Raw genomic sequence first — 26,474 nt, 5'->3', positions numbered from 1 at the left:
CCGAAGGACATACGGACAGGGCCCTGGGGAAAAGGAGGACGCTCTTTCTCAATGATGGGAGCTCTCCGAGATACATCTTGGCCATCTACATCATCCTTTCGCTTGCACAATTGCATCTTGAGCCTGTGGCGGCGAGGACAGTAGTCGCTGGAGCTCTTCCCAAGAGAACACAGCTCTTCTGAGGTCTGCAACCAGCCAGAGACGTGCAGTCCCGTTTCCCCCTCGATATTACACTAGTTCATCTTGTTGGGATGGAGCTGTGCCAATTCCCCGGGGATGAAACTGGAGGAGGAGGAGGAGGGAGGCGGTGGGGTAAGCCAGGCATCGCATCGCTAACAGCTTTTCCCCTCTAGCCAGGCATGGCTGGTCTAGGATTTGCTTCTGAAAAGGGATCTTTTCTGAAAGGGCATCTGTCAACAACGTCAGCATACCTGCCCGTGGGGATCAGGGGCTACGCGGGCCCTTCAGGACGAGCTCTTTAGGTCTTTTTGGGGTCTCTGTACGTGAACCCGACCTTTTATTTTGTCTGCTCCTCCTCACCCCCACACTGAAAGCACTGTTGTTTTTTTAAGGTACAAGTTGAATAGCCATGGGGTGTCACACCGCTAGACATGGAGCTCTACTGGCTCTCCTCTCCTAAAAGTTGCTCTAACTGAAGAGTTATTCCACTGCCTTCTCCTCCGTTACGATGATCATTCTGGAAGGGGATGGAAAACAGCAGGATTTTGTATGGTTGAATGAGAAAACTGACATTAAGGCGGTGGTGTACCAGAGCTAATCTATAATTCATCATGATCATTCAAGGCTTTTAGAGAGCTGAGGAGAGAGAGGCAAGAGAGCCCCGACAAACGGTATAAAGACCCCGCACGTGGCTGTAGCCAGCGAGGGCTGTCACTTCGCATGAGCACGGGCAGCGGTGCAGGGCCACCGGGGAGAGCCGGGCTCCTGGTACCTGCTGATGAGGAGGGGCTGCGTTTGCAGATGACTAAAGTAACTATGGCACTGACATCTCATTATTTCCAGCTTTGTTGCTTGCTTTCCGGTCGCTGCTAATGTACCAGGCCCAAATTCCTTTGTGTGTTACTGCCTCGGGGGCCTCTGGCAGCTACTGCATCTGGGGGAGGATGTCTAGTAGGGTTGAGTGCTTACCGTTGGCTGGTTAAGATCGGCAAGGCTAACCGCTAACAACCATCAGGAAGAGGAGAGCTTGGACCCCTGTCTGCTGGTGCTGGCTTTCTGCTGCTGGCAAAGTCAACGATACGGCTGGATCATCGAGGCTTACTGCTGAGTTGTCACCAAGAGAGGGAACAGCCTGAAAACAGCATTCCCGGCCGTCTCAGGTAGCTGGCATCGCTACGGCACTGCCAACCTGGCACTAGGGGTGCTTGGAAAAGGCAGCCAGGAGCCCTGGGCCAGCTTTTTGGTGTCGTGCAGAAGGCCAGGTGGTTTGGGGCTCAATCTCCTCCCAGGGGAGAGAGGCTCTGCTTCCGCGCTGCTTCTCGGGTCTTTCGTTCTGGCTCCGTAGGCGCGTTCCTAACTGTGTCTGTCTTGTCAGTCCCGCGCGGGCTCTCTGGCCGCTTCCCCGTAAAGCAGATAAGGAAGAGTGGCGGTTCCCCAGAAGAGACGGCTTGTCTGGACACAGCAGGGCTCTCGGCAGGAAGGCAGCTTCTCCGTCGTGCTGGGTATTGCATAGCCGTAGCTGCTCTCTTCCCAAATGAGGCGAATGCAGCCTGCGCCGCTCCAGCGAGGGCCAACGGAGTAAGGGAAGCTTTTGGCTCTCTGCTCAGCACCGGGGAGGTCACACCTGGAAACTGTGTCCAGTTTTGGCCTCCCCCCTCGTTCAAGAGGGATGCAGGGATGCTGGGGAGGGTCTGGTTGGGTCTCCTGGGCTGGCCAGGGCTGGGGGCAGAGCGCCTGGGAGGGGAGTGGGGAGCTGGGACAGCTCGGCGTGGTGAAGAGGCGGCCGGGGGCGTAGCTAATCTCAGGTACAGCAATGCAAAGGGCAGTTAGGAAGATGATGTGGTCAAACTCTTTTTGGCAGCCCTGGTGGATGACATAATAGGGGAATGTGGGAAGTTTGGCTGGGATATTAGGGAAAAAAAACCCCAACTGGTGGGGAGGTGTCTCCATCCATGGAGGTTTCATGTCTTCGCCCAGACAAGGCCAGGCTGCCCAGATCTCTTTTTGGCAACAGTCCTGTTGCAAGAGGGAGGTTGGATCGGAGACCTCCTGCGGCCCCCGTGGGTCCGAGCTCTGGTTCCTTCGGTGCCGCCCAGCTTGCTGTAAGAGCAGATCTCCTTGTTTCTTGCTGGTTTGCTTTCTGCTGCTTTGGTTTGCAAGTGTGTGCAGCGGCCTCTGTGTTACCCAGCAGCCTGAAAAAAAATCAGCCGTGACTCTGAAAACCCATCAGCGCTTCTGTGGTTGGAACCCACGTGTGGGACTGCACCAGCCTCGTGGGTTAGACGTTGTGCAGAGTGCAAGCACAGCAGGGGAGAAGGATGGTTAAGACAGGAGGTTGTCCTTCCATTAAGTTAATTTTTTGACTGTACCTGCACTTCTGGGCTTACATCCAAGGCCTGAAGTACTTGTGCGATTTCCTCCTGCCTCCATCAGTTACGCTGTATTCTCTATTCCCTCCTGAGCTAGTTATTAATTATGGAGACTGCAGAGATGAAGTCCAGACTCTGCTAATGGTTGACTTCCCCGTGTTTTAGAAGCAGCATTTCAGGGATCTGCTAATGGTATTTCTTAGGTCTGCTTTTTAAGCTCCACCATCACCTTGGTTTCTAGCCTGAGCGTGGCAGCGAGGCAGATAACGGTGTTTAAATGTTGGCCGAAGCCTGGCTTTCCGGGCAGCCTGCAGTTGCAGGGCACGCATCTGTGGCACTCTGCTCTTCTCCCAGGGCTGAAAACGTCTCCCTGGTGCGGGCGGTGCCTGGCCTGGGCAGGGCTGCCCTGGCTCTGGGCTGCAGGCACGGCCCCAGGGCAAACTTCAGGCTTTCAGGTGCGTCGTGCAATCCCCCCCCGCCTGCCGTTATCCCGGTCCTTCCCAGGGCGGTGGGATGGCCGATGCTCTACCTGCGTGCTTTCCCGGGCGTGCGGGGCCTTTTCGTGCTTGCAGGGAGCGCAGAGCAGCCTTGCCTGGCCGCGTTCGGGCGGTGCGGTGACCCTTGCTGGCTGATGCCACTCGATCTCCCCGAGCTTTGAGAATCAGGGAGCAGATCCACGGCGAGCGCTGTGCCCAGCTGTCCTCACCAAGCCACCTCTTTGCTCTTAGCCACCGGCTTCCCTCCCAGCCCGTGTGTGAGCCTCTAAAGCCAAACCCCAGCACTCTCTCATCTTTCCTCTCCCAGCCTTGCTATTCTTTCCCCCCTTCTCCCAAGGAGGCTGTGCTGGGCTCGCTGCTCCGTCCGCCCTCGGCGCCGGCTCCGTCTGCCCTTTGCTCTCCCTACCCTGGCTGGCCCTTCTCCGTTCCCGCAGCGCGATCCCCTGGTCCCTGCCACTGCTGCCTGCACAGGCTGCCTGCTCCCCCCCCAGCCCCGTACAATCCTCTGGGAGATACAGCTCTCCTTCTCTCCTGTCTTGTTCCCGTTTGTCCGCCACTCGGTTGCATCCGTCCGATGTGGGGAGTTAGTGCTGTGTTTTTCTCCGCAGACCCTGCCGACTTGTTCCCGGCCGTCGCTTCCAGCCTGCTGCCCCAGCCTCGGGCGCAGCAAACCTCTGCGCAGGGCTGCGGGGATGCGTAGGAAGGAGCTGCTCGCATCCTCCCCGAGCTTAGCCTTGGCATTAAGGGGATGGGGAGGGAAAAACTTGGGAAAGTGGAAACGAGGAGTGTGAAATTTTCTCATTTTGGTTTTTCCAGCTCTGCCAGTTCGTACCCCCCTGGGACTTATCCCTGGTATCGGATGCCAGCACTGGCCCGGGAGTCCCTGGACCCGTTTTGCAATCTCCCGATGTCAGCCAGCAGCTCGGGCCTTCCTGTAAGCGCCCCGACGGTCACGGAGAAGGAATGTTCTCCCGGCCGCATGGGGAAAGGTCACCACGGGCAAAGGGGACGCTGGGGCTGGGCGAGCGGCTCGCCGCTCCCTCCCCTCGCCGACGCGGGCAATGCTGATCAGCATGGAGCTGAAAACCTTTTGGTTTACGGGGGAAACTTATTTAAAAAAAAAAAAAGGTTCAAAAAGTGAAATATTTTTGGCAAGGCCCTGCTTCCTTTCGTGGGGCAGATCTCGGAGCAGATGCTGTGCCCAGGCAGAGGCCGGGAGGACGCGTGCATGTTTCGTTGCTTTCCTAGCTGGAGGATGTTTGCTGTTGAATCGGCTCCCGAAAGCATTTGTGCATCTCGTAAAGCGGAGCCTGGGACAGCGGTGTCGGCCAGTTACCGCCGCTCTGAATAGCAGATGGGCTGAGCAATACGTTGCGTTGCGCTCGCAACAAACCTCTCCCCTGAACGCGACTCACAAAGAAAGCTGTGACTTGCGGCGGAGGATTAGCATCCAACTTTAAGGGCTTAACTCCCCGGCTCATCCCTCCCTGCCAGCTGGGAGTTTCAAGTTAACACCACCATGGCTTTTTCTTCTGCCTTCCACAGTTTGCAGCTCCTGGCACTTTGTTTTGAGAGTCTGCCCCGTTGGCTGAGGCTCCTGGGGACGCTGGTCACATTTATTGGGGCGGGGGCGGAGCGGAGGAAGGAGGAGGAATTTCTAGGTTGGGCTTACGAACCGAGTTTTGTGAAATTCTCAGTGTGTTTAAAAAAAAATAATAAATAAATGAAAAAATCTGGCCCTTCGTCTCTAGGTTACGTTTGCTTCTGCTGTGGCTGAGCTCATGGAAAATCGCAGCTTAGCTCCTGCGCTCAGTGCCAAGATTAGTAGGTTTAAAAACTAACCGATAACATCTTTGTAAACTTGGAGTCATTTCTTTTAAAGCCTGCTGATCCCTCCAGCCTGAATTTTGGAGCTTTCCTAGAGATCCCAGCGAGCCGAGCAGGACAGTATCTGCCCTGAAAAATCACCGCGTCCCTCAGGAACGTCGCCTTTAAATTCCCGAGGGAGGAAGGAGGCTGCTGGTCCCCGAAGGGTGCGTGTTGGGATCCTTCTCCCTGTTCCTAACCAGATACACAGCACGCGACGACCCTCTGCGCGTAACTTAGAATCATCACTGGTTTTATTTTTAAAAAATTACAATAGAAAAGTACCTTTAAACATATTTCCAAAAGCGGAGTAGACAATGTGGAAGCTTTTCTCCTCTCCACAAGATAAAGTACAGGAAATAGTTTGCGAAAAGAGTTAGTCCGTCGCTTGGAAACGCTGGTATCGTTCCTTTTAGAGCCGCTCAGAGGTTTGTCTGGGAATTGATTTCTTCTCATGTCGCCTTTATCAATCCCACTTTTTACAGAAGCCCCCAACAGGACCGTTTCCCATTGCACCATCTCGCACCGCCCCCACCCCCCCGCCCTGGCTCCGGCAGCCGAAATCTCAGCCGTCTTATTTTGGCCCTCCCGCAGAATAAAAAGGAGGAGGAAGAAAAAGGTGATGATGTTTAACAAGGCCACGGGCGCCCTGCGTCTTCAGAGCAGCTGGGAAACCGGCTACGGCGAAGCCTGGGCAGCGGCCGAGCTCGGTGTACTCTGTGGCAGGGATGGGGTGGGGAGGAAAGGCAATGAAAGGAGAAGTTTTGCGTCTCCTTTTGCAAAAACCTGAAATCTGTTGGAGGTTTTGGTTTGCTTTGCTTTGCTCTTTCTTTTTCCAAATTCCTCCTGGAGCAAGGAGAAGGAGAGACCAGTATGCCAAGCGGTCTCTCTGCTGGTACGCTATCTCCGTAAAGGTTACAGATGCTGCCCCAAGGGCAGCCTCCCTTGTCTTTGCGCATGGAAACGTGAAAATGCTACACAGCGAGCCACCGGACCGGCATCGCCTTGACGCTAAAACCCCAGCTCAGCCCAGCGCTCTGGCGTAATGGTAGGCACGTGCCTGAGCCCCTCGGGACTCACGCCCAACCTCGAGTAAGCTGGCAAACCCAGGGTTTGTTGGTTTGATTTGGTTTGGGTTTTTTTTTCTCATACAGCAGTTTACGTTGCCCGTAACAACTTCAAGCAGTCACGGCAGGAGGAGGAGGCAAATTGTCACCTTGCTACATGTGCGGGCTGTCTCTGCCCGTCCCTGATCCGAGCCGTTGTACCATCCCGAAGCTTTGCACAGCAAGCTATTAACATAGCCCTAAGGTAAAAAAAAAAAAAAAATCCACCATAAGAAAGTTTCTGATTGTCCTGCCTGGTTGTCATTTGGTACAACTGGGAAGAAAACGGTAATACTGTAAGTGTCCGCAGGCATCTTGCCGATACAGCCGGAGCACAATTCCTACGAACCCAAATCGTGCCTCTCGACATCCGCACGCACGTGAACATCACGCCTTCGACATGCAGCTGACGGGGCGGCGGGGATAGAGACTCTTAATTACACGCATTCGGAAGTCAAGCACAACACTTGTGGTCCAACCCAGTGTAAGATTGTCCTGTTTAGGAGGTTTGGTACAAAAATACTTGCTCTCGTTTTGCTGCTTTTTTTTTTTTTTTTTTTTTGTAGTCTGCTTTCCTATGGTTCCATTTGAAAAGACGTTTCAAACACTACAGCGATGCCTGTCAAACCATGCTTTCAGAAGTAACACACTCTTTCTTACAAATATACAGTGTAAAAGAGGAAAATATTATTACTAGGTATGCTTTTCGTTTTTCTTCTAGGAGAGCAGATGTGTGATAGAGGCTGTGGGAAAGTCTTGGAGGAATCCAAACTTGTGCGAGGTTTTTGGGTTTGGTTTTGGTTTTGGTTTTTTTTTTTTTTTCAAGCCTGTAACAACAGAGAGAGGTGTTAAAAACGGGCTGAGACAAAGCGGAAAAGGGGCTGTGGTTAATCTCTCTTCCTTCGTGGGGAAGCTCCCGTGCCGCAGCCCTGGGGGCTTTTGGAAACGGGGCTCTCCTTGTTTTGGAAATGGGGCGAGGATGGGAGAGCAGCAGTTTTTTAACCGGGAACGGGCAAGGTGGGAGATGCCCGCAGGGAGAGCCGGGGCTGTCGGCACCCCGGGGTCAGTCGGCCAGGCAGAGGGCAAGGACCCCGCTGGGCCCAGTTTTGCTCCTCCCAATGGCTGTGGTCCCTGAGGGTTTTAACTGGGAAGCTGAGAGTTAAGTTTTGAGCTGAATTTTGCACTTAAGAGGAATTCGGTCTCTGTTGATCCAAGGCAGGAAGCGAGGACGGCAGCGAGATGAGATTACCGGGGGTAATTCAAAGCCGAGAGGCATTCCTCGGCTGTCGAAACTCTCGCCCCAGATAACAACGATAAACGCGGGAACGGCAGAGCCGCGGTTCGGTGCACCAGGCGCCGTGCCGTGCCGCAGCGGGAGCAGCAACGCCACCCTGCAGGGATCAATCCCGGGGACGCACCCGCCTCCCAATGGGGACATCGCCTCGGCTTCCTCACCCCTCTCCCCCCCTCCCCAAAGCAGCAAAGCCCGAGGAGCCGCGTTCCCCTGGCGCAGCCGGGCAGCCTTACCAGCACACTGTGGTTTCGCGGAGAGCACGCCAACCCAGTAGCCGCCTTGGAAGACTCCATTAATACCCACAAGACTGACTGTAGGCCACCATCACACACCTGAGACCTGCGAGGGGACACAGCGGAGGGTTAGGGACAGGGGCAGCCGGCAGCCCGGGGCTGAGCTCGGTGCGCCACGGGGAGAGGTTGTTTTGCCTAAGGGGACGGTTTGCAGCTTAGTGGCAAATAGGAGGAGGATGCAGGCGGGAGAGCCCGCGTTGTGCCGTAGCCCTGCCTGGTGGGGAGCCGGGAGGTCCCCGACCCTCCGTCCTCGCCGCCCGCTGCAACTACCGGGGTTGCTGCGGGCAGGTGGACCTGTTCCAAGGGATTCACTCATCTCCCCTTCCCAAATACGGCTCTCCGTGCTTTTTAGCTGGAAACATTGGCACGTTCCGTATTTTGGAAGAACCACCGGTTCCCAAAAGCCTCGCCACTCCCTATTTTTATCTGCTGGGCCTAAAATAGCTGGTAAATACTTCGCGGATCCAAGTTTCGGGTCAGCTCCAGCCACGGCCGGTCCTCCTGCCCTCCCCAGGTGAGCGAGCCTCGTGGCAGCACCTGCGGGCACAGGAGCACGGGCAGCCGATGCCAGACCCTTTCCGCCTCCTCGGATCCGCTGGGATTTCGCCGCAGGTGGGTGCGGACGTGGCGCAGGAGGTTTCCCGGGAGGCACCGGCAGCGTGGGGTGGTCGGGGCACACTGGGATTACGGGGCAAGCGATGCTCGGCATCAACTGAGTCTCTCTCCCCTCTTCCATTTGACCCCCCTTTGTTTATTTATCCGCAAAAAGCCGAGTTATTTGCCGAGCGTTATCCTCCCAACCTCCCTCGCAGGGCTTTTTCCGTCCGAAGAGGTCCCAGGCGTAATCCAACCAGCCCCCCCCCCCCCCCCACCGCTGGGTAGCCGGGCACTTGGTAACGCCGTGCTCCTCGTTTTGGCATCCCCGCCACCCCGGGCTGCCCGGAGAGCTTTCATTAAGCTTTAATGAGATGTTTGCCTTGAACCGGGAGGCGGAGGTTGCCTTCATCGCTACACCCCCCCCCCCCCGGGCACGCAACCTCCGCTGCTGCAACAGCACGGGCCGGCGAACCGCGGATCTGCCTTTCCATCCTGCCCCGGGATGTTTGGGAAAGCGCTGGGGCAGACGGGGGGCAGAGACGTCCCCCTCCCCGGCCCACCACGGCGGCGCGGGACGGGAGCGGGGAGGCGGCACTCACCCGGCATTCAGCAGAACTGACGGGACTTCCAGCCCTGAGAACCAGCCTCGGAAGGAGGGAGCCAGCGCATCTGCAAAGACAAGAGGGGCAGGGGGTCAGGGGGGTGCTGGCCGCCCACCCTGGCACCAGCCGGCTGCCTCTGGGCTCCCCTTTCCCGGCCTTCCCCGGGCTCGGGGCGGAGGGAAGGCGAAACGCAAGCGGTACGGCCATCCCGGCTCCGGTTCGGACATGACACCGGATAGGGTCGGCCCCCCCCACCATTGCTTGCGGCGGGACCGAGCCAGGACGGCAGCACCGCGGTCTGCCCGCGCAGGAGGTGGGCTCACCCCCCGGTGCCACCTGCAACGCCCGCTTGAGCCGGGGGGGGAACCGTCACACGCCAAAACCTGGCAGCTCCCGCCGCCTGCCCGCGGGCGCTCGGTGTTTTCCCGGATAACGCCAGGTCAGCCCCACCGTCCCGAGGTTCCCATCCCGCCGCTCTCGGTGGGACCCAGCCGATGCAGCCACCCTGCAGCCAGCAGCTCCGGTTTGGGTGGTGGCACCCCCTTCCAACGCCCCCCACCAAACCCGCCGCGCCGGCAGCTGCGTGGGGGGACGGGGACGGGCTGCGGCCCCCAGCCGCGGAGCACCGCCTGCTTCACCGCAGCACCCCGGGGCGGCGCGGAAGGTCCCACCGCCATTCTCCCCGCCGTGCTGGCTCCGCAGCCACGGTGCACGAGAGTTCTTCTAACGGCATCAGGTCCCAGCCTGGGTTTTCCCGGGGGGGCCCCCTTACGCCTCCATTTTCCTTCACCGGCCGTTTCCCCGGCGCGGCGCAGGTGCTGCCTGTTAGCGGTTATTTGACAAGGCAAGTACGTAGCTGCAATAATATTTACCGCCGCTCTTCTATAAACAGCAGGGCCCAAAAAGCCGGAGTTTCATCCAAAGGCTGCGGCTGGTTTGCACGCCGAGTGCTTTTCCTCGCCCTCCCGCTCAAACCGGCCCCCGGCTGCCTCCGGCTCCCCGTGATGGCAGCTCCAGATAACCGGCTATCCCAGCTCAATCCTGGTGGGCCGGGGCCAAAAGCCTTTCGGATGCGGCTTATCCGGCAAATCTGTTTCCGTGCGCTCATTTCCTCCCGCTCACCGCCAAGCCGGAGCCAGCAGCGAGGAGCGAAAGCCGGGACGATGTCCGGTGTCGCTGCTGGGGGGGGCGGCCGCCTGCTCCCCTTCCCGCGGCGGGGGTCTCTTCCCGGCATCCCCGCCGTGCCGTTCCGGAAACATCCCGAAGGCTAGCACCGCAAAGAAATCCTCCGCCATCTCCGTTTCCGCTTCTTCTCCTCTTTTCCCCGCTCGTTTCCCGGGGCGGGTGGTTAATTTTTAACGGCCGCGTGCCGCCGTCAGGGGCTTCGTCAATAAAAGATGGGTCCTCCATTTGCGCTTCGCTTGTCCTCTCCTCCCCGTCAGAATCGCTTCGCGTCACTCCCCGTTTCCCGCAAGCTGCATCCCAGCGATGCTCGAGGGGCGGCCAGGGGTTCAGGAGCGCCCCCCTGTCTTGTGCCGCGTTGGGTGCCGGGAGCGACGGGGGCGGTCCAGCCCCAGTGAGCATCCTCCATCCCTCCTTCCCTCCTTCCCTCCTTCCCTCCATCCCTCCTTCCCTCCTTCCCTCCATCCCTCCATCCCTCCTTCCCTCCATCCCTCCTTCCCTCCATCCCTCCGGCCCCGGGCGAGAGCGAAGGCAGGAAGGCAGAGAGGTGTTTGGGGAGAGGCAGGCGGTGCTGCCCGCACGTCCCGCTGCCGGCGCTCAGCTCGCTTTGGGTGCCGTCCCTAAATCTCGGGGTAGGAGACGGGGTTGGGGGGGGGCGGGCAGTGCCTGTGAGCCGGGCAGGGGTTAGTGGTGCTCACCGGAAAGGGAGCCGGGGGGGGTCCGGGGCGGTGAGCGCAGTGATGGTGGATGGATCTGAATTACCTGGGCGTGCAGCGAAGCGGGGTAGGTGAAAGCAGGAGGAGGTAGAGCAGGTGCTAACTCCGCTGGGTACAGAGGGTACGGCCCCCACACTTCAGGGCTACTGGGGTAAAGTGCAGGCACTGTGAGCTCATCTGCAAGGAAAGAAGAAGGAGAGTTAACGGCGACCGACGGGCTGCGGGCCCCCCCCCCCCCCGCCGCGCCACGCGCTGGTCAACAGCACTGCGGGTCCGTGCTTCTCCCCCCCACCCCGAAGCAGGCGGGAGCAGGAGCGGAGCTTCCCCCGGAGAGGTGCAGCGTGCCGGTGCCGCTGGCGAGAGCCGACCCGTAAAGCCAACGCCGAACTCGCCCGCGGAGGGGGGGAAATGCGGGGCTCGGCGGGCGGCGAGCGATGCCGTGGGGCTGGGTGCGTCGTCTCCGAGAGGCTTAATTACCCTGGGGATCCGGCGTCAGCGGGCACGAAGGAGAGCGTGTGGCTCGCGCCCGTGCGCAGCAGCGAGGCGAGGAACCCGCGTCCGCGCAAGAAATGATCTTCCAGTAGCGGGAAGAGGTACGGCGTGCTCACGGCAAGGCATCGCCGAGGTCTCCGCCGAGACCCCCCGGCCACGACTCGGAAACTCCCTGGCGCGGTGAAGCGACACCGCGGTCTCGTCCCGCTCCAGCCCGCCGTGCCGAGCCGGCCGTCACCTGCCCCCGCGTCCTCTCCAGCGCCGGCAGCCACCTTTGGGGACCCCCGGCCACCTGCCGGCACGTGCCACCACGCTTGCGGCAAGCTGGCGCTGCCGCTTCTGATCGGACCTGGCGTTGCCCATCGCCACCCCCCACGGCATCCCGCGCCGGGGTGCCCGGCATCGCCACATCCGCCCATGATCTCTGCGCGACACCGAATTGCCCGAACAAGGCGTTTTTCCCGAGGCAAATGAGGACGGGGGACGCCCCCGGCGCCTGCCACCCCAAAACCTGCGGCGGTGGGGCGGGGAGGACCGCGGGGGGCTCCGTCGGGAGAGCCAGGGCTGGTACTTACAGGGCTCCCGGGCGATGAACTGAGGTACGGCGGTGGGGAGAGGCGCGCTGGGGTTGGGGGTGCCCACCAGCTTGCTCTTGGCCATCTTGGTGTTGGCCTTGGCAAACTCCAGCCGCAGCGTCTGGGGGATCTCGGGGTCGAAGCGGATGCCCTGCGGGAGGGAAGGAGGCACGGCGGGTGGGCGAGCGCCGCCGCGTGCCAGCCCCTCAGCAAAAATAACTCCCAATTATTTTTTTAATTTCCCCCCCCCCCCCCAAACTTCCAGCCTTGAAATGAGCTAATTTGCCGGGCCCCGAGGCGGCTCGCATTCCTCCGGCATCTTTAGCATCGGCACCATATTTGGCAGTCGGCATCCCGCGCGGCCGAGCTCTTATCCAGAGGGATTAGCGGAGCCAAAAAAAAAAAAAAAAAGTTTGAGATTGAAAATGAAGACAGGGAAAAACAAAACAAAACCAAAAAAACCAAAAACCCAAACCCAACCCAAAACCTGGGGAGGAATTGGAGAACCGGCCCTAGGGCTCTGATCTTTGGGGTTCGAGCCCTCCCCGTGGCCCTGGGAAAGGTGAGAGGGATGCAGCCCCCCCCCACCCCCGGAGGGAGGAGGACGCAGAGGAGAAGCAGCCGAGGGGGCTCAGCCGGAGGGACGGGGATGCGATGGGGCCCGCCGGCGCGGGAGATGCACGTCCCCAGGACGGAGAAATTCAGAAAGTATCCGGGGATGGGGAAATGGGGGGGGGTGTGGAAAAAAGCTCCCAAAAAACGGAGGGGCCGGGCGCACTCACGTTCAGCGCGTTCTTCGCCGCCTCCGCCTCGGAGCGGCTGTCGAAGCTGACGAAGCCCACGGGCTGCGGAGGAAGGAGAGGAGGCACCATCGGTCAGGCTGGCGGGGAGCAGAGGGGGGACCCCCGCGCCCCAGAGACCGCGAGAGGGTTGCTCGCCCCGTCCTGAGCGGTTCCTACCTGCTTGGAGGTGAGCTTGATGAGGGACCCTTCGTACCCCTGCGAGAAACGAATAAAAAAGGGGCGTCAGGCAGGCACGGGGTGGGGGGGACACACCTCGCCAAGGCTCGGCACCGCCGCCGGATTTTTGTAGGGATGCTGGATGCCCGATAACATAATCCCTCGTGTTTGAAAAGAGCCGGCGTCTGAGCTGCAGGAGACTGGAGAGGTTTGCAGCCAACGCTCTTCCGCTGCTAAACGGGGTGCAAGTCAACGCGCAATTAAAACCCCGGCGCGATCCAAGCGCCCGATGCTGTTTATTCCTTTGGTTTATTGAGGGGGGGGCGGGGGGAAAGGCACAGAAACGTGTTGCTGTGAATAAAACGACCGGATTAGACTTGTTTGGGGGAAACCAAGGTTGGTGGGGCCACGGGGATGGGGCAGGGGGCCAGCCCCGCACCTCCAGCCCCCGTCTGCCCTCCCCAAAACGGTACCTTAAAGGGCCTGAAGAGCAGGTAAAGTTCCCGGGGTTTGATGTCCAGAGGCAACCCGCTGACAAAGAGCGTCCTCACCTAGAGAAGAAGGAAGGAAAGAGATTCCTGGGGACCCTCCCCTCATCCCTAACTCGGGGATACCATTTTGGGGAGGGCTGCCCCCATCTTTTGGGTGGCCGCGGAGGGAGCCGCTCGGACACCACGGAAAGGTAACCGAGACTCTCCGGGTTGGAAATGCCGTCGGCATCCCGGCGCCTTCCTACCCCGCTCTGGCAAACGGGATTCTCTCCTGGCATCCCCAGCAGAGCCCTGACTCTGCAGACAATGCCTATTGTCTCTGTTTAATTGGAGCAGCTCATTAAGAACGGGAGAAGCAAACCCCAACTCTTCCTTCTGGAGGAATGTCCCTGGTTTGGCAGGGGCTGGTTTTAAGCAGCTCGTCCCCGGTTTATAAAAGTCACCTTTTAAGGGGTTTTTAACACTTTTTGGGTGGATTTAGCGTTTGCTGCGGTGCGGCATCCTCAAAGCCGGGGCGGCTCGCAGAAACCCTGCTTCCGCCGACCCCGAGGGGGCACGTGGGGCTCCTCGGGGATGGACGAACCCCGCCTGGGCAAGCCCCGTGCCGGTACGGTTTTGTTTTACAACCAGCTCCTAACTGGGACAGCAGACCGAGAGCGGGTCCCCCTCGCCTCATCCCCAAAATCTCACCCAAACACTCTGGTGACCCACGGTGGGGGGGCGCCGGCGGGAGCCTGGGGCTGATGACGACCCCAACCGGCCCCACCTGGATCCCCCCACCCACGCACCCTGCCCACCGCCCCGGGGCTGTATTTAGGCTCAGCCCCGGTTGGGTCTGATCCTGGTTGCCATCCCCCCCCAGCTCTGCCCCCCCCACCCCGGGAAGGTGTCGGTGGGGTCCCTGCGTTGCCGTCCCCCTCGGCTCTGGGCTTCCTTGTGAGCCAGCTCGGGTCCTGTCGCTCCCGCAGCATCTTACCCGCAGGTAATCGGGAGGATTTGACGGCTGTAGCTGATTTTTTCAGGTAGCCAAATGCCTCGTGGCCAAGGCCAGCCACCCCTGGGTGCCAAGCTGCCAGATTTGGGCTGAAGGAGGGGAAAACCTTAATTTTTTTAAATTTTCATTTTTGGCCAGGCACGCTGCCCACCCCGTTCCCTGGGACAGAGACATGCGAAACAGCCAGAAAGAGCCAGCCCAGGCCTATTCTTCTGCTGACATTTCTTCTTTCTCTTGCAGATAAGCTATCTACCCCATCTCCCCGGCCTGGGAGCAGCAAACATTCCTGCTTTGTGGAACAAAACCTCTGGCTGACCTATATCTATTAAATAACAAAAGGGCCGTTTGCATATAGCCCTTGTGTCAACAGCCCCCCTGTCATCTCGCTGCGGGTACCCCGTCATCGCTGCGGGTACCCCGTCAGGGATGCTGAGAGCTCCAGGCTGGGTGGGCTCAGCGCGGGCTTGTCCTGAGCCGGGCTGCAGTTAGGCGCAGCCCGGTAGCCTGTCCCCTCCACTGGGACCATCCAAGGTGGGCTGGAACCGCCCCCCAAGGTGCCTTTGGGGACCCCCCCCAGTTTTCTGCCTGTCTTTGGAGATCAGAGGGTGATGGAGCATCCTGAGGTGTTTAATGCTGCACCGGCTCCCGATGGAGCCGCTGCCCGAATTTCTCCCGGCAGGGGCTGGGGAGGAATTCACCCAGAGGAGCTCCCCTCGTGTCCATGAAATTCAATGTCAAGAAGGCAAATTTATCCTTTCCTAAGCGGGGGGAAAAAAAAATTCCACTTCAAACCGGCTCACCGGACACATCCACCACGCCGGCTGGGTTTGCCTCCCGAAGAGGCCGAGCATCCCCGCGCGGTGCCCTCTGCCTCCATCATCCCTCGAGCCTCCGGTCCTCCCCGCCTCTCCTCTCCCCGGGGAGCTGCCCGAAACCAGAGGTGTCGGAGACGGCTCCGGGGGGAGAACCCACCACCGATTTATGGCGTCCCTGAAATCCAAACCCCTACGAGCCTGACTCGCCAGATCATTTAGCCCCATAGCAGCGCGGCGGAGAGATGGGAGAGATAAAAGACCTTGAAAAACCCTCCGAAATTCGGCCTCGCCAAGGAAGGGCTTCTCTTTGGTAATGACTTGTTTTCTTTAAAAGTTCAAACGCGGGTCGGCCAAGTTTTAAACCGTAAAAACTATACGGTGGCGAGAGGGAGAAGGGCTCCCAAGGATCCCCCAGCTGGTGTCCAGCCCCAAAAGGACGTTTGGGGGCCAGGGAGGAGATACGAGGTCATGGGTGCTCCCATCGACACCCTGCAAAAGGGTGCTGGGTGCCGGGGGGGGGCTGGCGTATCCAGCCAAGGGGATGTTTGAGTAGGTCCTACGTAAACAGCATCCTTTCGCTGGGCTGGGTAACGAGCAGGTGGGAGGTTTGGGGCTGGGTTAAAACGAGGTGAGAGGGGCAGAGAAAGGGAGCGTCCTCGGGGATAATTCCCAGCGGGCTGGACGGATATCCTTCTGCCAAGGGGAAGATTTTAGGCGGAACTATTACTCCTGCCCTTAAATGGAAGAGGAGCTTCAGCCCGCAGGGAGCCGCTCCAGGCTGGCTGTGCCGAGACATCCCGGGGGCTCAGCCTCCATCCTCTACCAAAAAACGCTCCCAGGGCAAAAATCCTACCCTTGAGGCAAGGAAAAAAAAAAAAAAAAAAAGCCTTATGGGATAAATGCCCAGCCGACAGGCAGGTTTGTGTTCTTCCGTAGGGAAAAATGACCCCTAGGGGAAAAAAAAAAAAAAGGGAGGTGGATCAGGCGAGCCGTGCGCTCCCAAGTGTCTTGTGGGACAGAGCCAGACCTACAGCTCCCCAGCAAGGGTCTGCAAAGGGCGCTGAGCACGGCGGTGGGATTCCTGCAGCCCCCCGGCTCAGGACAGCCCAAAATGTTTCCTTTCACTTCTGCGGCACAGACATTTCTCAGAGTTTCTTCTTGGCGGAGCGTTTCTCCGTCTCTCCTTCTTCTTACAATTTGGGGTGAAACCAAAGGGTTCTTGCGGGTCGGAAGTGCCGACGTTTGCTCCGGGACGCCGCTGGCCGTGGGTGCGGGACCTCGCGGGTGACCACCGCCTTGATTTCCTTCAGCGGCGATGACAGCTATGGGACTGCACGAGGAGCACCCCAATTCCCCTTTGCACCGCCCTCCGCTCCCGCCGCTGCGCCCCACAGCTCCCAGGTTTTCCAGGGATGCTGGATCCCACCTCCGCCACCCCGCTCCTGGCTTCTATTGTCCCCGTAGAAAGTCTTCTCCTAGGCTCTGCTCCTCTCCCTAGGAAGCCATCTCCATCCCGGTTCTGGCCCGTCCCTCTCCCCTCTGCAGCCCACCCCCACCTTCTGCTGTCCCCGAAAGAGCAGGTCCCGCCTGGCGCCAGTTTAAGGGGTGCTGGGGTGGGGGGGTGTTGCTGGGACGGTCGGAGCTGGGGACACATGTGGAGAGGTGGGGTCCTGGCTGGGGTCTCTGGACCACGGGTCAAGGATGGCCCCAGCACGCAGGGTCCATGATGGAGCGCCGGCAGCCTTCCTCCTCCTCCTCCTCTTCCTCACGTGAAGCTACCAGCCAGGTTTGAAGGTGAGCAGGCACCAGCGAGGCACCTCCCTGCCTTGGACCCCCCCCCCTCCCGCCGTCAGATGCTGGGCACCCCACCGACACGGTCACGCTGCCCTGCCCCTACACAAACCCCCCCCCCTCCCCAACCCCAAACCCCGGTAAACGTTAACAGAGCGGGGAGAGGCGGCTGGCGTCCGGGTGATTCATTCACGAGGCATTTAATCGCCTCCTGCAACCCCAGCTCCCCCGTCCGCCACCTTTCAGCGGGGGCTCGCTTTAATTCTCTACCAGCCGATTAACCGCTTGGCTGCCCGCCGCCGGGGAGGCACCGCCGGACCCTGGTGGGAGCAGGAAGGTGACCGCGCCGGGCTGCCATCGAGCCGTAAAATAGGGCAAACGGAGCTTTCTTACCCCCCCCGCCACCTCCTTCCCCGGCAAAGCGGGGTGCTGCTTCCCCCCGCGGCGGGGTGCATTCCAGCCCCGCGGGGATTAGTCCTTGCGTAAATATTCGCTCCGCTAATGGAGCGTCCTCCTCGGCTGGGTTTAGATTACGGAGCTGTGCGTACGCACGCCATCAACCCGCAAAACTCCCGGACATAAACAAGGGTGAGGGTGAGGGACGGTGGTTCCTCCACCCCTGGGATGTGGGAGGACCGGGCTCAGCCTCCGGCCCCCGCCACCCGTAGCCGTTTCTCCGAACCGGTAGCCAAACGTCCGGCGGAGGACGGGAAGAGACGAGCAGCCCTCGGGGAAGAGCGAGTCCGGAGCTGCCGGAGCTGGAACGAGGAAGCGGCGGAGGAAAAGTCAGCGAGAAGCCAAGGGAGCAGATGGGGGATTGCAACAGAGCGGAGGAGTGGCGGGCACGGGCGGGGGGGTCACGCGTGGCCGTGTCCCACTCGGGGCTCGTTGCCGAACCCTCCGGACCCGGCGCTTCAAGGAGGAAAGGAAGCAGCACGGGGCGGGGGGGGGGGATGCGACGCAGTGGCCATGGGAGCGTAACTTATCCATCCACTGGGCACCTTCCCCCTAGAAACCGTCCCTGGGGTCCCCTCCCCACGCCGCGGTCCCCCAGGCTGAGGGATCTGGCATGGGCTGGGGACGAGGGCCATGAGCTGGGCTCTCCGGAGCCGCTCCGCTACCAAATAAGGCCTCCGTCGAGCCTTTTACATGCCGTTCTCGCCCGGCCAGAGTGACGTGACCTCCTTTCCAAATTGCTCTGCCCCCCCCCGGGCTCCTCCGTGGGGAACCCCCCCCCCCCCCCCTCCAGCTCCCCTACACCGGGGGGTCTCTCCTGGGGGGGGAGGTGAGAGGGAGGGGGAGGCCACCCCGGGGTGCGGGGAGCAGGCGGCGGGACTCCTGCCAGCCCAGGGGGGGAGGCAGGAGGAGCGAAGCGGGCGCTTGTCCCACCTCGCCGTGCCCTGATGGACCTCCCCGGGACAAATGCTGCTTCTCCCTCTTTTTTTTTTTTTTTTGGGGGGGGGGGTTGCCCCGAGGCTGGAAGGCAAGCCCCAGGGAGGGGAGAGGTTTGCAGGGCACGGTAGCTGGGCAACCCCCTTCCCTTCGCTTAAGCAAATACTCCACAGCACCGGCTCTTCCAGACGGGGCAGGGAAAAACGTGCGCAGGGAAAATACCTGCCTGGCACCGGAGGAGTCCGGCTTGCAAGCACAACCGGCCATCGCCCTCCTAACGCGTCCCCGGCACCTCGCGGCCGTCCCCCCCCCAGGGACACCTCGTATCCAGCATCACCGCCCCCCCCCCCAGCCCCGGGCAGAGCTGCATCGTGAGGTCAGGGGGTCTCCAAGGGCCAGCGGTGCGATGGCCGGTGACTCGCCCCCCCGCCCAGCCCCAGATCCAGCCAGGAGCAGGACGAGGGCTACCCTTGGCCGGTACGGCACGTGCCGCGCCGTTGGGAAAGGCAACAGGCCTCCGTGGACGTCTCCCACGGCCGTGCCCATCGGACATCGCCTCATCGCCGGCAAGGACCCGGCGGCATCGTCTGCCCCACACCCGGCAAGGCCACCAGTGGGAAGAAAAAAAAAAAAATAATCCCCCATTATCGGAGCGCTTTGGGAAACTTTGGGAAGTTTCGAGCCAGAATCGTTTCTGGAATAAAAAACAAAAAAAATCAAGGTAGGCGACAGCAGGCGAGCGGAGCTGCGGTGCACCGGCGTTATCTATCAACCAGAGACCCCACCGAAAAGCCGGCGGGGACGTGCCGGAGCTGCCCGGCGGGTGAAAGGCCAGGAGGAGATCCTGTCTGCCTGCTCTCACCCTCCCAAAGTCCAAATTCCCATCTCAAGGTCACGGGCAAAACCAGGAACTTCGCGGCTGCAAGGGAGAAAACCTGCTCTTGTCCCCGTGGCGGGGCGTGGGGTTTGTCTCCCGTGGGGACGACAGCGTTCGTACATCGTGGGGGTGAGACCCACGGGAAGAGAGACGCCGAGCCCGCTGCACGCGTGGTACCCCCCCGCACCCCCCCGCGACCCGGGGACTGGGGGTGACGCTGTTTTGCCCCCCCCCCCCCCCAAATACCTCCCATTCCCCCGGGGAGCTGCATGTCTTGAGTGGGCGCCCCCCCCCCACGCCCGCAGGTCTCTCCCGGGGAGGCGGAGAGGTGTTTTTTCGGGGACACGCGGGGGGGATGCGGTGGCCCCGCCGGGGGGGTGGGAGGTGTCCCGGGGAGCGGGGGGATGCGCTGCCCGCCGTTCGTGTCGTGTCGTTCCCCCCCCCCCCCCCCGCCGCCACCACCGAGCAGCCCCGGGTACCTGGAACCGCGGAAGCCAACGGGACCCCCCCCCAGACGCGGACCCACGCCCCGCGTGGGGTGCGTGGGTACCCGCGGAGCGCAACCCCCGGGGATCGCGGGTGGGGAGGGGGATGCCGCCCCCCCCCCTCCCTCCAACCCCCCCTCGCCCCCCCTCCCGCGGCGGGGCCCATCCCGTGTCCCCCCCCCCCCGCTACCTCCTCCTCGGGCAGGCCGGTATCGGCGGGGCCGCCCTCCCGGTCGGCGGGGCCGCTGCTCATGGTGCGTCCGGCCAGGCTCCTCGTCCCGCCGGCGGCAGCCGCGTCCGGGGCGGGCGGTGCTGAAGGCTGGCCGGCGGCGGGCAGCGGGGGGGCCGGGGCGGGGCGGCGGGGGCCGGGGCCGGGGGAGGGAGGGACGGACGGACGGACGGGGCGGGGGCGGGATGGGGATGGGGGGAGAGGGAGGGGACATGGGACGCGGGGCCGCGGAGAGGGGATGTGGGAGGTGGGATGCGTGATGTAGGGCTGGGGACACGGGGCTGGGGACGTGGGACGACGTCTAGGAGATAGGGTTGGGGGACAGGATGCTAGGCTGGGGACACGGGGTACGGGGCTGGGGGCACGGGGTACAGGGATGGGGACATGGGGCAAAGCGCTGGGGACACGGGGCACGGGGCTGGGGACACGGGGTACGGGGCTGGGGGCACGGGGTACGGGGCTGGGGGCACGGGGTACAGGGATGGGGACATGGGGCAAAGCGCTGGGGACACGGGGCACAGGGCTGGGGACACGGGGTACGGGGCTGGGGGCACGGGGTACGGGGCTGGGGACATGGGGCAAAGCGCTGGGGACACGGGGTACGGGGCTGGGGACACGGGGTATAGGGCTGGGGATACAGAACACAAGGCTGGGGACACGGGACACAAGGCTGGGGACATGGGGCACAATACCAGGGCATGGGACACAGGGATGGGGACACTGGACACAGGGATGGGGATACAGGACACAAGGCTGGGGACATGGGGCACAGTACCAGGGCATGGGACACAGGGCTGGGGATACAGGACACAAGGCCGGGGACACTGGACACAGGGCTGGCGACATTGGACACAGGGTTGGGAATATAGGATACAAGGCTGGGGAGATGGGACACAGTCCTGGGGAGATGGGACACAGGGCTGGGGAGATGGGACACGGTCCCAGGGACATGCGACGTGGCTGCAGGAGGGCTGCGGGGCAGAGGGGACCGGCCATGGTGGGAGGGGGGTGACATTGGAGTGGGGGTCCCCACCGTGGCATGCCAGCCCTGCCCACCCTCAGCCCTGGCAGCACTCATTGTCCCAACCAGCCCCACCTGGGGGCTCAGCCGCCCACACCCCCTCCCCGCCTGGCCCCGGGGCTGCATTTAGGCTCCCATCCTGCTCCTTGCTTAGGATGGGCTTTAGGTGAGTTTGTTCTGGGCCTTGCACCCTGCTCGCTTGATTTTAGATCTTGGGTTTTGGGTTGCCCCCAGCCCTGCCGTGTCCCCACGGATGGGGCTGTGGTCCCGCAGGGCTACACTCAGCTCCGGAGCAGCGTGACGGAGACCATCAGGGCGAAAAGCGTTTGACCAGCGGCCGTGTCCAGAGCAGATGCTGCCCACACACAACATGCGGGGACCGGAGGTGACGCCGAGGACATCCTGCCGATGGCAGAGGGTTTGTATCGAACAGGCGTGTAAGGTCGCGGCTCGCCTTTCCACGACTCGGCGGCCAAACCAGATCTGCGGGCAGCTGCCTGCGTGTCCTGCTGGCTGCCCAGATGGATTCAGCCCTGCCGCCGACTTGGAGCAGAGGGTTTCCAGACACCCCGCAGCGGCGATTTACAGAGCAGAACCTCTCGTGCTGGGAGGGAGATGGAAACAAGCGGCGCCAGCCGGATTTGGAGCGGGAAGTGGCCGGCTATGAGGGCAGGTGGCCCTGAGAGGGCATCTAAAGCACGGGGACCGATCCAGTTACCCAAATCTGCTGGAGCCCCCTGCTTTTGGGGTAAATTCCCAGCAAAACATTGCCTTATCTTTCGGCAGGGGGAGAAGCTGGAGAGGAGGGACGTGTTTCGTCTCCCATCATTTTCCCCCTGTGGGCACCTCCACAAAAAGCTGCTGGGATGGGCTGGAGAGGCGACAGCGACCGGGACAATAGTCGCAGCGCTTGCTTGGACTCGGCTTTGGGGAAAAGCCTCAGTTTCCCGGCGGTGCTGGACCCTGGGTTGGAATTGCAAAGCCAAAAAAAAAAAAAAAAAAGGTGGGTTTTTATTTTTGGTATCCCTGCAACTCAACTCAGGGAGAAAAATCCCATCGGCTCAGTGGGCACTGCGTCGTGTTTGTGCCTTGGCCGGTCCCGCCTGAAACCCCCGGTCCCAAATCAAACCCCGCATCCTGGAGCCCGGCTGGTACTTGGGGTTCCTCTGCGGGCCGTGGTTGATGCTCTCCCTTCTCTCTCCCTCTCTTTCCTACAGGAATTTCTGCTCCAGCATCAATTTCCTCCCGTGCCGAGGCAAAACACCAGGCTGTGCTGCACCAGGATAGAAAGGGAAGTTGCACACAACATCCCTGGGGAAATCTCGGGGGCCGGCTGGGAAGTGCGGACGTGTCCGAAGCTCACCAGGAGAACAGCTGACGAGCGGAGGAGCTCCAGCTCCGGACCCTCTGGGAGGGGAAGCCGAGCAGGAGGCAGCCCTGGGGGTGAAGCAAAGAGGGTCGCACCGGCCCTGGAGCCTCTCCCGCCCCACGATCCGCATGGATTTGGGGGTGCGGGGCCAGGACACCCCTCCCTCCGAGGAGCCCGGCTCTCCCCCGGCGTGCGCCCATCTCCCTCTGCCGGCAGGCCGGGGAAGGAGCGGGGAGCCCGGGCTGTGCCCGAGGGAGGTCAGTGCTTGTAGGAGCAGGGTACAGCACCCCTGCGGCGTTACCCGGCCCAGAGAGGACAAGAGGACTGCATCCCCCCCGACAGGAAAGCGGGTGTCATTTTATTCCCAAAAGAAAGCACGTACAATGGAGTCAGCGCGCGACAGACGACAGATCCAAAGCTGGTCCGAGATGCTCAGCAGAATATAAATACAGGATGCAAATAAGCAAGGCTTTTTTGTTGTGGTGGTTTTTTTTTTTTTTTTCCCCTTCACTCAGCTCTTGACAGGAGTGGACGTGGCCTTCATGGTCTTCTTTAGGTGATGGTAGTTTGGCAAGATCTTCATCAGGAAATCCAGCTGCAGCGTCTGGGGCTGGAAACAGAGGCAAGGGAGGTCAGGCAGCGTCCCCACCGCGAGGGAGGGGAGGGTGACGGTGACGGTGTGTCCCCCGTGTGTCACACTCACCTGCGGCCGCTCGGTCTGGACACGGCGGAGGCAGTCGGCCCCGTAGATGACGGTGTTTTCGGGGATGACCTCGTAGGTGTTGATGTTACAGCAGGCCCCGATGATGCAGCCGCTCGTCAGGATCACGTTCCTGCCGACGAACGCTGCCAGAGAGAGAGGGGCATCCCCGTGAGAGTCGTGCCCACAGCACCGTTCAACCCCACGCCACCAAACAGCAACATCACAAGCTGCTCGGAGCCAGCTCCCACCAAGGCGGCGACACGCGTGGGTTCTGGGTGAAAATCACGGCTTTGTGACAAGCTGCAGTTTGGCCTCCGCTAGAGCAAGACACCACCACGTAACCCTTCGCTGTTCCCAGCGCCTGCAAGAGCAAAATCTCACAAGGGCCAAGATAATAAGCCGAGACCTACCTTTGGATTCGATGACGTTGTTATCTCCCACCTTCATTGCTTGGGAATCTATGGGTCTGTGTTAAAGAAAACTGTAAAATGTTGTGCTTTTATTTCAAAAGGTAAACCCTGACGCCATTTTCAAACCCAGATCCTGCACCTTAAATAGCCCTGGGCTGTGTAAACCCCGACAGAGCCGCCACGTGCTCCCCCTTGTACCGATCGAGAGCGCGGTGTATCAGAGGGTCTGTCTCACCGCGCAGCAAGGATACAACACCCCACTTCAAAAACATTGTTGGTGCCAATGACCATTGGTTTGGGCTCTACCTCTTCGGTTTCTGGCGTAATGTTTTCTGGATACCTGCAAGACGGAAGAACGTATTTCAAATTTTGAGATCACCAAGCCGCTGACCTGTTTGGCAGCTCAATTTTCTGAGAGGCTGAAGTCAGGGGTATCCCAGCCCAGCGAGCGGGGGTTGTGAGTCTGCTCTTGCACGCGGTCCCTCGTTCCCAGGATGAGGATCCTCCTCCTCTGTCAGCGGAACGATTGAGGGAGGGAGGACTTCTTCCCTAGTGCCCCACAGCACAAGAGTTGAGTGTTATTTTTCTGAATCCTACCTCCCCAGAGGTTTGGAAGCTAACGCCCCGCTCTCTGAAGAGCTGCAAGCACGAGCTCCCAAGACTGATAGGGGGAACGGTGGTGAGATGTATCACAAAACCCCGACCCGGCGATACAGAGCCCGGGAAGGCCAGGCCAGGACGGGGCTAGGCTCGGAGGGACGCGGCTCCCAGCAAAGCTGCGCCCCGGGGAGGGTCAGTGGAGGCGGGCGGCCCTCTCACGGGGGTACCGGGGGCAGGGGAAGGACCCCCCCCCCCAGGCGGAGCCCTGCCTGCCCCGTCGGGCTCCGGGCTGACCCGTTGATGATGAGGGCCTGCTCCTCGATCAGGTTGCCTTCCCCGATGACGATGGGTCCCGCTTCGGCGATGATCCTGGCCTTGGGGTGGATCACGGTGCGGGGCCCTGCCGAGGGACGCGACGGGACGGTGTCACCCCGGGGCCCGCGACGGCACCCCGCGGGGAGCGGGGAGGAGAAGGGGCGAGGGGGCCCTTACCGATGGTCACGTCCCCGCGGATCTCGCTCTCCACGCACACCACGGCCCCCGGCGCGATCTTCACGCTGCGGGAAGGGACGGGGGTCTGTGAGGGGGGGGGAACGGCTGAGGGGAGCGGGAGGGAGAAGGCGGCGCGGTGCGGGCGGGGAGCGGTGCGGGGGTGGGGTGTGGAAGCCGGGACTCACCTCTTCTGCCCCTTCTCCGCCATGACAGCGATGCCGCCGGCGGCGCCTGCGCGGTGCCGGGCGGAGAGGGCCGGGGCTGGGCCGAACGGCGGGGTGAGGAGCCGCGGGGCTTGGGGCCGTGCACCTCGGCCTCGCGCTCTTCCCGTCGCGGGGATCCCCCGTGGGCGGCGCGTCCCACGGCCCCGCGAGTCACAGGCACACGGGGTTTGTCCGCAGCGGCCCCGCTGCTGCCGGGGGCGGGCGGGCGATAGGACCCTGCGGCCGCTGGCCACGCCCCGCCCTGCCCGCAGGACCCACCCCTGCGGAGCCCCCTCCCCTCGGGCGGGGTCGGGCCACAGAGCGCCTGCGCGGGGCGGGGCCTCGGGAGTTTTGAGCCCTGGCGGCCGCCATCTTCTTTTTCCGCCTTCTCCCTCAGGGCTGGGCGGGAGGTGCGGGGTCGGGACCCCGGGCGGGGGCTGCGGCTCTGCGGGCGGCGGGGGCCTGGCCCGGTCCCGCAAAGGGAGCCCCGGGCTCCTCGGAGCCGCGAGGCGGCGCCGGGTCGGGCCGGGTGTCCGCCCGCCCCAGGTGAGGAGGAGGGATCGGCTGGAGGAGCCGGGCCGGGAACAAGGCTGAGAACGGGGAGGGGCGGCGCGGCCTCTGCAGGCGAGTTGGGGCCGGGCTGTGCGAGAGAGCGGCGCTGTTCCATCCCGAAAGCCGAGGGGCGTCCCCGGTGGGGCAGTTGCCGCGGGGACGGGACGAGGAGCAGCTCCGCGGAGGAGCGGGCAGAGCCGCGGGGCTCGGGGCGCTGGGGAATAAAGCCTGGAGAGCCGGAGCCCGGCGTCCCCCGTCCTCGGGCGGGCTGCCCGCGGTCACCCGGGGCCGGGCCCGGTCCGCGGGTCCCCCCGGTTAGTTCTCAAGCACCGCCCGGGCTCCAGGGCCCGTCCCGACATCACACGCGGGGTCGGGGGGTTCGGGGCTCAACTCAAGGGGTCCGGGGACTCGCAGCCTTGGGTGGGTCGTGGGGCTCAGCAGCGGGTGCTGGGAGACGTGACACCCGGCTCGGGGCCTGGCCTGAGGCTCAGACCTGGGACCGAGTGCGGGTTTTCCCACAGCAGGAGCTGGTGAGATGGAGAACAAGCTCCGGGGGTTTCAAAGGGGAAAGTAACCCCTGGGGTTGGGGAGCAGAGGCAGAGCCAAGGGGTTTGGCAGCTCACAGCCAGGCTCACCCGGCTGGGAGGGGGGGGCTCAGGGACCCAGTCGTGGGGTCAAACCCACAAGGTCTGTGTGTCCGGGGCTTTAAAAGGAAGACAAGCCAAGTCCTGCATTTTTGGGACTTGAAAACTCATTCAGAGTCTCTGGGTTTGAGCCTAAGTCCCCCATATTCAGGGCCAGGTCCTGCATTTGTTGACCTTGAGAAAAAAAAAGCTGAAGGGGTGGGGGCTGGAAAATGGAGACTAAGTCCTATGTTTTGGGGGCACAGAGAGAGACCAATGCATTCAGAACATGAAACTGAGACCAAGTCCTGTGTTTTCCAGACTCGGACCCAGGCTTGGGTAAGCAAGCCCCATGCTCACTGGATGTGAGGAAAAGCGAGGGCAAGCCATGGGGTTTGCTGGTCAGAAACAGGCACATGGGGGGAAGGCGGAGCGCCCGCACACAGAGATTAAGTCCTGCATTGTGGGGCTTCAAACCAGGGTCCTTCAGGCAATTTGGGGTCTCTGCAATGGAGACTAAGTCCTGCGTTTGTGGAGTGTGAAACCAGGCTCATGAGGGCAGCTCAAGTGCATGAAAAGAGAGACTAAGTCCTGCGTTGTGGGGCTCAGAAACAGGCACTGAGTCAGTGGTGTGGTTGGTTGGGGGCTTGAAACCAGGCGTAGGGCTCTGAAACAGAGTGCTGTGCTGTGGTACTTGAA

The 26,474-nt window shown here is 61.6% G+C and overlaps 2 protein-coding genes across 3 annotated transcripts; both read right to left on the bottom strand.

The window, feature by feature from the left end:
- Positions 1 to 5,144: 5,144 nt before the first annotated feature.
- Positions 5,145 to 19,887, bottom strand: RBPMS (RNA binding protein, mRNA processing factor). Of its 2 annotated transcripts, XM_054824590.1 has the most exons (9): positions 19,764 to 19,887; positions 13,202 to 13,279; positions 12,729 to 12,767; positions 12,552 to 12,614; positions 11,770 to 11,920; positions 10,685 to 10,879; positions 8,802 to 8,871; positions 7,546 to 7,651; positions 5,145 to 6,845 (listed from the first exon to the last, which is right to left on the bottom strand). In XM_054824590.1, exons 1-9 carry the CDS (start codon positions 19,824 to 19,826, stop codon positions 6,840 to 6,842), a joined length of 771 nt encoding a protein of 256 aa, XP_054680565.1. In that variant the 5' UTR covers positions 19,827 to 19,887; the 3' UTR covers positions 5,145 to 6,839. The 2 variants fall into 2 exon arrangements, with proteins under 2 accessions (XP_054680565.1, XP_054680566.1); XM_054824591.1 differs by lacking the exon at positions 5,145 to 6,845 and having other exon boundaries at positions 7,545 to 7,651; positions 10,749 to 10,879.
- A 2,629-nt stretch (positions 19,888 to 22,516) lies between these two features.
- On the bottom strand, positions 22,517 to 24,858 carry DCTN6 (dynactin subunit 6). The gene is made up of 7 exons (XM_054824592.1): positions 24,583 to 24,858; positions 24,398 to 24,462; positions 24,200 to 24,305; positions 23,557 to 23,645; positions 23,306 to 23,353; positions 22,896 to 23,038; positions 22,517 to 22,802 (listed from the first exon to the last, which is right to left on the bottom strand). Exons 1-7 carry the CDS (start codon positions 24,603 to 24,605, stop codon positions 22,704 to 22,706), a joined length of 573 nt encoding a protein of 190 aa, XP_054680567.1. The 5' UTR covers positions 24,606 to 24,858; the 3' UTR covers positions 22,517 to 22,703.
- Positions 24,859 to 26,474: the final 1,616 nt, after the last annotated feature.

Source organism: Grus americana, chromosome 4, assembly GCF_028858705.1.
Source record: "Grus americana isolate bGruAme1 chromosome 4, bGruAme1.mat, whole genome shotgun sequence".
Taxonomy (NCBI): Eukaryota; Metazoa; Chordata; class Aves; order Gruiformes; family Gruidae; genus Grus; species Grus americana.
This window is presented reverse-complemented; position numbering and strand designations above follow the sequence as displayed.